The 10372-nt window shown below is 58.9% G+C and overlaps 1 protein-coding gene across 1 annotated transcript; it reads right to left on the bottom strand.

Moving 5' to 3' along the window:
• Positions 1-1223: 1223 nt before the first annotated feature.
• On the bottom strand, positions 1224-4088 carry LDBPK_362500 (hypothetical protein, conserved; the record flags this gene model as incomplete). The annotated part of the gene is made up of 1 exon (XM_003865317.1): positions 1224-4088. The coding sequence occupies one exon, from the start codon at positions 4086-4088 to the stop codon at positions 1224-1226; it is 2865 nt and encodes a 954-aa protein (XP_003865365.1).
• Positions 4089-10372: the final 6284 nt, after the last annotated feature.

Raw genomic sequence — 10372 nt, 5'->3', positions numbered from 1 at the left:
TAAGTAGGGAAAAACAAGCGAAGAGGTAGTGTACAGAGCTGAGCGAGAACCTAGAGATCTTCAGAGGACCGCGGAGGTTGCCCCCAACTTTGCGTATGGACGGAGGAGGCTGAAGCGAAGGGTGGGGGGTGGGGGTGGGGGGTGGGGGGATGCAGTACACGGGAGCAAAGGTAATGACGGTGCGAAGAAGAGAACTTCAAAGCCGAACAAGAAAGTAAAACGCAGAAGGGGCATCGGCAGACAGACAAACCGACGAAAGAAGAGAGCCGGCGAATTCGAGAGTGCCCGTGCGAGCGTGTTTGGTGTGTGTGTGCCCGCAGGAGCGGATCGACATATCGATGATGTTGTCAGTAAGTACGCCGCAGCGCATCAGGACAACAGCAACCCGGCCATGGCAGCAGCACGTGAGCACACGCCGAAACGACACGAAGAGCATGCGACAGACAAAGCAGGGCAAAGGGAGAGGGTCAAGGAGGTGCTGTAGTGGCCGTGGTGACGGATGCGTACGCAAGCGGTGGTCGACGGGAGTATGTCTTTGATATGGAAGTGAAGCGGCGCTTCGTTGCAGCGAGCGGCTGGCTCACCCTTCCAGTTGGAGAGGAGGGAGGGGGTAGGTGATGGTGCAGGGGCGGAGCCCCTTCCAGTGCAACTCTACCGGACTACCACTTAGCTCAGGCTCGGTGAAACCACTGTCATCTGAATGCTGCACTGGGGCACTGCACCCCCGTCAAGTTGTTCCTACGAGGTGCAATATATAGAGCGCATGTGTCTTTCATCACGGCAAGAGATGGATGCCGATCAAGCGATGTGGACTGCGGTGACCATGTCACCGAGCGTGTTGTGCTACACCAGTGAAAGAGTAAAGATTGGAAACGAGCACGAAGAATGCTTCACCAGCGCATTCGTTTTTGTGAAGAAGGAAAGAGAGGATGCCCGTGTGCGTGTGCGTGTGTATGTGTGCCTCTCCAAGCAGCAGCAACGCTTCGCTAGATTCGCCTTGCTCTTTCTCGTCCCCAACCCTCAAACGCAGGCAAACAGAACACTGTGATTCTATGGGCACCACTCATACTCAAGGCCCATCGCACGCTCTCTACGACGGGGTGGAGAGAGGGGCGGGTGTGTGGGTGGGTCGGATGTTTGCAGTCGTCGGACGAGCCTTTCTGTCCTTTCCGCCAATAGACGTTTTTCTTCGTCCACTGCCCCTGCCATGCGGGCTGAATTTTCTATGGGCCAGGCTCGCCCTCCATCTTTGCGAAGAACTGATCGATGCTGGCGGCGGCCTTTTCGATGCCCTCCGCGGGCACCTCAAAGCATGTGTCAACGTGCAAGAAAGGCATACCACGAACATCTTGTGCCACCGCTGTCCAGATCACGCGCGGCGTTAGGGACTGCTGGGCATCACCTGCTTCCGCCGCGCTGGCGTTCCCAGAGCGGCCGCTGCTGGAATGGGAGTCCGTTGGCTCGACGGCCCGCTCAATCACTGTCGCGCGCACGACAGATGGTTTCTGGTCGAAGAAGGGCGGTATGACAGCGACAGTCCGGCCAATGTGGATGTCATCGTTGGAGAGGGCGACGAGGCCGGCGTGCTGCCGCGCCTCCTCACGTGAGATATCACGCCACCGCTCGACCACGTAGCCACCTTTCCAGTCACGGGCAGCGGTGGACGACATAGCGGGCGCAGACGTTGCTGCGGCCTGGACGCAGGGGCGACGGCCTGCAGGGGCAAGTGACGATTCAGCAGTGGGAGCAGTCGGGGACGGGGGCCGCAGACGCTTTCGCGTCTCTGTTTCCGCGCCTTCCACCGCGGTTGCAGTGGCTGCACTGTCGCTGCTGCTAACTACACCGCCGTTTCCGCCGGTGCTGTCGTCACTCAAGCGTTGCGGCTGCAGCTGCGGCAGTGGGGTGCTCAGATACAGGAAGGCACCGGGGTGCTTGGCGCGGGCTGGGCTCAGCAGGTCCCACCGCACACGTATGTCGTCTCGACGGTTGCCCTCCTTCCCCTTCACCCAGTGCTGCGCCACGGCCGGCCACTGCAGCACAAAGCGATCGTTCTGCTGTCGTATCTCTTCGTGGCAGTTGCGATAGTAGTCCGTCATGCCGCCACGCACCTTCATCATCTGAGGCACATCGAAGGCGATGCTGCGGAAGCGCAGCGTGTGGAGGCCACGTGCGATGAGCTGAAGAGTGAAGTCGTAATCTTCGCGCACGGCGAAGCGGTACCAGAGCATGCTGTGATCGAGGTAGCCGACCAGCGCGTCCTCGGCGCGCCTCACGTGCGGCACCCCAGGGGGGAAGTAGCGCATCTGCGGCGGGTTGTGCAGCAGCGCGTAGTTGAAGAGACAGGCAATGTTATTGTAGGAGTTGACCGACAGCGTGTCCGGAGCCGTGTCGAGGGCGAAGCGGTTGTACTCGAGCGAGAAGCAGGCGGTTGTGTAGTAGAGGTTGTAGTTCTGCAGGGTCGGAAGCCGGCCTTTCCCTCCAGAGATGAAATTGTTCTGTAGGGCATCCTCCTTGCACGTGAACACGAAATTTTGCTGTTGCTGCGGGTGTGACAAGACATATGGCGATGCGGCAGCGCTGCCGCTGCTGTGGGTCGGCGGTGTCTGAAAGCACGAAGGCGGAACTGACGGCGGTGATGGCGAGGCCACGTCGGCGTTGTGCCGCAGTTGCCGCAGCCGCATGTCCACCTCTCTCATCATCGCCCGCGTACTAATGCGCTCGTTTTTGGTGCTGGAGCCGTGCGACTGGTAAAAGCCGTAGATGTCGTCATCCAGGACCCAGTAGAAGCCGAAGAGGCCGTGCAGAAGGCGAGGCGTGCCGCGAGTCGCGGCCGCAGCGGAGGACGGCTTTGACGAGCGTGGCGCAGACGACGACGAGAACGCTGGCGCCAAAATTTGTCCGGTTGGGGCGTTCAACGCTCCCACCGACGCCGACACGACGCCATCTCTGGTACCCGCGGCGCTGCCAGTGCTTGTCGTTACCACGTTCGTGGTGGTGCTCGCCCGCCGTGCGTCCAGATAGGACTCGGTCTCTGACTTCCACTCAAGGGCACTGTAGACGTCTGGCTCCAGCGCGGCCATCCGCAGCGCCGCCGATGTCAGCGTGTTGTGCTCTCCTGTGCCACACAGGCGCAGCTCCTCCACGTTCCCTGACCGATCTACGCCGCAGGCCACCATCAGCCTTGGCACGAGAACCTGTAGGATGTAGTTGCGCACATAGGAGACCCCACGATTGGTCTCCGGCAGCACTTCGATCACGAAGAGCGCGCGGACCTCGTCCACGTTGCGCAGCACAAAGGCCGCGGAGGGGCGCCGCGCACTCCCGCTGGCTGCTGATGGCGCTGTTGGACTGATCGACACAGGCGGTGAGACATTCGACTCAACAGCGCCGTGGTGGTCGCCGGCTGCAGCAGACGCTGACGGCTCGAAAACATAGCCATGATGAAACGCAGCTGAAAGCCGCAGCGCCAACGCGCGCAAGGCATCCTCCGATAGGCCGGGTGTGGTGGGCGACGACGGCGAACCAGCGACGTCAGTGCTGCCGCAGCAGCAGGCGCACGGGAACGCCCAGAGGTCTGCCGGAGTAGTGCTGGACGACACGACGACCTCTGCCCCCGTCTTGGTTGCCCCTTCAATGCCATCGTCCACGTTCGCGGCAAAAGTCATACCGGCGAAGCCGAAGTATTGTCCAACGAGGCGGTCCAGCATAGCTCTGTACGCATCGGCCTCCTCACGCTCGACGACAAGCACAAACGGGACGAGATCGCGGACGAGCACCGCCATGGTGCTGCGGTCCAGGTCTGAGCGACCTTTGGAGGGGATGAAGATGGGGCAGTGCGGGTATGCACCGTGGTCAAATTTGATGGGCGTCTCGGGACTCTGCGGAGAGTGCGACGGCTGCGCGGCATGCTGATAACGATGACGGCCGCCCTGACCACCGCTGCTGTTCGTCGAGGGTGTGCTTTCAAAGGAGTCGGCTTCGTCCACGTCAATGGTCGCCCATGGCGCCTCGCCGGCGTTCACTTCCGGTGCCGGTGCGGGAGCTGCAGAGGACGGCGAGGCTGCTGTTTTGATGTTGAGGGAGAACATCGCACTACAAGACAAACGAGCGAAAGAAAAATGCGCGCCCTTCCTTGGGATATTCAACCGGAGAACTGCTTGCTAGGGAGAGCAGCCGCACCTGCTTGCCCCGTGTAAATGTGCGTGAGTGTATATGCCGTGCCTCGATTTTGTGCACTGTCTATCGACTACGGGCGGCGCCGAGCTGTTCCTGTTTTTGCTTGAACGCTTTGCCGTGGTCGTTTGAAGCCACTCGCTTGGAATCCGCCCCGCCTTTTGCTCGATCGCGTGGAGGGCACTGTGCACGCAGCGCGATACGACCAGAGCAGCAACAACAAGGAAGGGGGTCTATGGCGGCTCGTGAAGCCCTGCGCGTGCGTGGCCGCGCCTGTGTGCGGTGAGTTACGAGCACCTCACCGTGCTCACTTCCTTTGAGTTCTCTACGGGGTACAACTTGAAGATCAGGAGAGGCGGCGGGTGACCTGGTGGGAAGCAGCGCGGCAAGAGACAATTCAACTCAGACAGCACCGTCCTCAACGATCGGGGGCGAGGCGAGCGTGTGCAGTTGGGCAGAGACAAGGACGCTGCTTCCGGCCGCCTTGCTCTTCTTGACGCGTGAACTTTCCGTCCCGAGCACTGAGTCGCACAGACCGGTGGAAAGAGAAGCAGGCGCACATCCCAAGAGGTGAAGGACAGAAGAAACGAAAAAAACAGCAGAGACAGGTGAAGGAGAGGTGCAGAAGAGAGTGGAGGCCATGTGAGTGAGGCACAGGACACATCTCCGACAAGTGTGACATATATATATATATATGTCTTGGTGACGTGCAAACCCACCGTATGGAGCTCGCAGAGCGTGCGTACTACTGATGCCCTCACAGTACGACGGCATACCTTCAACAGTTATAATGGGCTTTCGTGCGGGTATGCATGTCATATACTGCTTGCAAGCTTCTCCCCTCGAACCCCACCAGCGAGACCGAATATGCACATGACGGAGACGTGACAGGATGAGCGAGAGTCAACAGCAGCAACACGAAAGGAAGGAAAAGAGGAGCTGTGTGTGTGGGGGGGAGGCAACACTAACGAAGGGGCTGCGGAGGCGTAGGTAGGGTGACGGTGGGGCGAACAAGAGAGTAGACACAATGGCGAGGCGGTAGTGGCTGAGAGCACGACAGCGACGCAGACGGGGACAAACAACAATAACCAAACAGCAGAAAACGAATGCTGACCCCTCCCTCTCCTCTCTGCAACACTTAGTCAACAAATACGTTGTGCGCATGCATGCGCACAGACACGTCGTAGAAGGCTTCCGCTACGTGTGTGTGTGGGGGGGGGCGAAGATATCGGGTGAGTCATTGGAGGTAAATGGGAGTCGAACAGACGCAGCAGTGGCAGCATGTGCTCCACGTTGCTCTCCATAGGTCGTCTCCGCCCTCCGCCTCCAACACAGCCCTGAGGTCACCTATCAGCACACCAACAAGGACGGAGTAGAGCATGCACATATACCTCCATACCTGCAAAACGATTATGCAAAGACAGAAACACGTGAAGGGGGCATACCACAAGCCCGAAGTTGCTCACATACCATCTGGCGGGCGTATTGTGCTCCCTCGAAAACATAGGCCACACCGAAGAAGGGGGCGGGAATGAGAATGTGGAGGGCGGGCAGAGTGTGGTTTGAAGAGGGGGCTAGTAAATCGAACATTGCTCGCGCGAGCATACATGCATCGATGTTCCCATATGGGTACAGCGGGTGCATCGAGTCGGTGTCAGGCGACAGTTCATGCCCCCGCATCTCCCCTCTTTCAACAACTCCACGCACACACACACACACAAAAAAAAAGAAAAAGCGGAAAAGTGAAAGAGAAGCAGACCAGAAACGTCAATTTGCATGTGTGTGTGTGTGTGTCTGCATTGGATCTTGCTGGTGGCGAAGGCCCGTAAAAGCGGAGACATGCTGATACTCGAAAGGCGACGACGCTTGTGAACGCGCTTACACACGGAAAATAAAAATGATTTGAGAGGTGGACACAATACAGAGACTCCAGCGGAAGCCTCCCTAAGACGCAAGCACAGATGGAACAGCGAATTCGCGAAAAAAATCGACCAAGCGAGAGAGAGATTGGGATACGGTGCAGCGAGCGGCGGTGTTCTCTCTGCTCGATTCGCCCAGCCCTTTCTGTGCTTCGTAGTTCTCTGCACATCAAGCCAAAGATGCCGTTGCTGCCGTCTCCTCCGCCTTCAAGTCCTCTGCGCGAGGAGGGACGGGCATGTAGGCGTCCTTCGTACGCTCCAGCATCATGTCGGCGTGCTGCTGCTTCAACCCGAGCTGCCCAATCTGATAGAAGCTAATTATTATCATGACAACGCTGTTGTAAAGGTGACGGTAGCCCAATTTACTCCACGACTCTTCCTCTGCTGTCGGCGGTTGCACCTTTGCCTCATTTTCTGCCTTCTTCGCTGCCGCGGCGGCGGGAACGGTAGCACTGCCTAGCGGGCTCACATGGACGGCATTACTGCCACGCCTTCGCGACGCACGCGTTGACGCGGACGGCAGGTCTCCAAGGTGCTGCCGGAGCTCTGTCGCCAACAGCGGGCTTGCGTCCCTCTCGAGTGAGCTACTTTCATATATCGGATCGACTTCGAGACGGCACTTGGCGGGGTGCGCGCGCGATTGGTGATACCTCAACGGCACGACGGACAGGGGGCGCGCTATCGGTGCAAAGACACTGTCGTCCTCCTCCTTGTGGTTCATGGTGTTGACTTGTGGGAGTTCAGAATGAGAGAGGCGAATATTCCGGGAAAACCAATGAGTAGGCCCCCTCCCAAAAAAAAAGAGCTAGAGAAGCTCGCACGTCTTGTGAGAGCGTGGCTACTTCTTGTCGTAACACACACAAGAAGAGGGAATGAGGTGAGAGGGAAAGAGAGTCGTGCTAGTTTCACTTGCACGGGAGATACAGTGGTGATGCCAGCGACGGATCCTTCCTTAAATCCCCGCTATGCTTCTACACATGAACTTTTGAGCACACAGAGAGAGGATCATTACTAGCCGTGCTGGTGCTCTCCCCTTTTCTCCACGCTTACGGGGATGGGGAAAAGTGTGACGCGGGTGTTTCAAGAGGTGTGTGCGGCATGAAGTATGTCTATCTCCTCAACACATGAACGACACTCTCATTCCCTCGATGATCTTTTCGCCCCTCTGCTGCTCTTTCAGTTTGGTGTGAGGCTGGACAGGGTGTCGTTGCTGTCTGCACACAACAAAAACGACCCATCGTCATCGCACAGACAAACGCCGTAGGAACGGTAGCTTCCATTTTGTGCTTGACTCGCCCCCTTCGCCCCACTCATGGAGAGGACACTCAGTCTCCGTCGCCGCCAGTTATAGTGTCAGATGACACATGCGAAATGTGCAAGGCTAGGACACTCGGTACACGGCGTAGCCCTTGAGTGGCTTCAGTCGCAGGGACATGATGTCCGCCTTCGCGTAATGGTGCGCTCGGCCCCGATCCACCTTTCTTGCATCGTCGGCGTTGGCCGTCGTTGCACCGCTGCGCTGAGTGATCGCGGTGAAGCAAGGCGCAACGGCAGGGGAGGATGATAACAGTTCACTGTGGCGCTGCGCCTCCCCGGCTGGAGCACTACCGCCCGCTTCGAGCACGCGACATATGGAGAAATTCCTCACTGGTTTGATTCGCAGTCGGTGGATGTCCTCCTTCGAGTATTCCGACCCACGGAGCCGCTTCTGCCCCCTTGGCGTATCACTGATATCCATCTTCGCGCCTTTGCGTTGGTTGTACGTAACGGAGCACAGCTCTCTGTCAGTGGACGATTTCAGTTCGCGCTGTGGCAGCGGTGACGATGCCTCCGGATGCAGCGGCGTCGTTATGCGAACCATAGCGAGGCAACTCACCGGCTTGATTGTCAGGGTGAGCACACATTTTTTCGTAAGCCCGTATTCCCAGCGAGGCTCGCTAGAGAGCGCAGCGTGTGTGTCTTGTGCAGCGAGGGCGCCTCGATTTTGAGCTGCCGGGGTGCTCTGCGCCGATGTTGTCGTAGAGGAAGAATTGAAAGAGCTTAGCGCCGTGGGTGGCGAGGAGAGAGCGGGGTCGGTGGCCATAAAATCGCCTTCGGTGCTTGCGCTCAGGCGCTCAAGCGCTGCTGCGGCGATCGAACAAGGTTTGCATCGCCTCGGCTCCTTGGTCGACCGCATGTGCACTGCCGACAATGCTGCATCGATGCGGCTCTCATCAGGGGTGGCAGCTCGCCTGGCACGCTGCAGCGGCGACTGCCCGTCACCGCTTTCAGTTTCTTCCGCTAGTATTGCGGGCATACGCCATCGCGGTTGCCCCTGCCGCGGATGAGGTGGGGTGCGTGTGCGGGATGGCGAGGTACTGTAACGAAGAAAACAAAGAGAGGACCCGACGCCCCAAAGGCTCGAAATGCTGGAGCAGAGCTTGCTCCTCGCTTGCCGCAGCTGCATTTTATGGACGCCAGCAGCGCGGCGAAGGAGAGGGCCGTTGCAAGCGATAAAGCGAAGAGAGAAGAAACGGGGTGGTGGTGGGGGTGGAGGGAATGCGAGCAGCGCCGCATTCAGACAGAGCCTCTCATTCGTATACATCCAAGGCACGGACGTGGCGTGGGGCGCGATGGCTGTAGCGCACAGCCGAAATGCCCACACTCGGTGCGCACATGCAGCTGCATGTGAACGTTGAGCATCTCCAATGATGTCTGCATTTGATGTACGTGTCGGGTGCGCTTGACTGGTGTGCCAGGCTACTCCATAACAAAACACTCGTTCGCCGTCCTGTGATAAGAGTACAAAGAAGAAAACAGACACCAGGGGAACACCGATGCACCTCGCATATATACCATAGCTGATGGCATGAGTGCTTGTCTCCGTGTTCAAGCAAAGACGCCCATGCCCGATGGAGCTTGAAATCGCTCACGAGAGAGCATCAGCGATGGCAAGCGCCGCTCCGTGAGGGGCGTGGACGAATTCGAGGCGCAGAGGGGCGAAAGACATGCCCAGAGAACCAGCAACGTGAGGAAGGAACAGACGAGATGACGCACAGGGGAGAAAAGGGAAGAAGCAAAGCAAAAAAAAAGACTTCCCGCGCTGATGCGTGTGCACATGCACACGCATCAGCATCCCCTCTCGTGCAAAGCAGGGAAATCCTCACACGCATACGCACTGCGCATCAGCACTGATGCCAAAAGAGACGGAGGAAGGCATGGGTGCAGGAAAACATTGAGGTGCCGTTCTTCCCTTGTGGGCAGGTGAAGACAATGACCAACGGCACACACAAGCAACGCGACACATCTAGCCACCAGCAGAGTATAACACGATAGACAGAGGGGATCAAACTGTAAAGGGCGACACGGCAGGGACTCTTTTTCCTTCCAAGATGCTCATTTTGCTTCCATGCGGCATGAGTCAAGCCACACGCTACCCCCTAGGCCTGCCATGCTGTCTTCTGATCTGATGATGCGCCTCATCCGGGACGGAGAAGGCCGGAGCCTACGACTCAGCGGTGTGGGCTTGCAGCATTTTGTGAGGTGGGCAGGCCGCACAGCCAAGTGCAAATCAGCCCCTGCAGCTCCTCCGCCCTGTGTCTTCGCCCCTGCAGCAGCGCTGCACACACGGCCGCGACACCCAGGGCCGCTACCCGGCTGGCATGGAGTGGCGCCGGTGGTGGCTTGTCCGCGACAGGAGGCACGCCAACGCGCCAGCCTCCGAATGGCATGCAAACAAGCAGTCTCTGCCCAGCGTAGCGGGCCGTACGGTAGCCGAGTAGCGCAGACCAGGGGTGGGGGGTGCGTGCAGAGCAGCGGCTTCTCGCCCATCTTTTCTTCTCGCACGGCCTCCCGCAGCCGCTCAGCTGGGTCCGCAGCGCCGTCGCCACGCAAGACGCACAAGCGCTGCGGAGAGAAGAGCTTGGCCCTACGCGTCTTGGCCACCGCCCAGAAGCGTAACGCTACCTCGTCGAGCGCAATGTGCAGGCCACTCCGGGGCTTCGGCCGCGGTATCTCGTCCCAGCGGCTGGCGGGCTCAGCCTCCGCAGAGCACCAGGGATGTTCCGAGCATAGGTGTGCTTGGCACAACACGACACGGTCACGCGGTGGATGGACAGGGGCGCCGTGTGCTGGGCCCATCCGAAGATCGTTCGTGCCTGCGAAGCTGCGCACGCGTTGCCACGCTCCAAACACTCTGTGGAGGTGCCACCCCGTGTGCTCTGCGAGCTGCACGGCGTTTATCCCACGGCGCGGGCGGCTTCCGTGAATCTGCCGAGAGCGGGGCCCTTGAAGCGATGAAT

The sequence above is a fragment of the Leishmania donovani genome, chromosome 36, assembly GCF_000227135.1.
Source record: "Leishmania donovani BPK282A1 complete genome, chromosome 36".
Classification (NCBI taxonomy): domain Eukaryota; phylum Euglenozoa; class Kinetoplastea; order Trypanosomatida; family Trypanosomatidae; genus Leishmania; species Leishmania donovani.
This window is presented reverse-complemented; position numbering and strand designations above follow the sequence as displayed.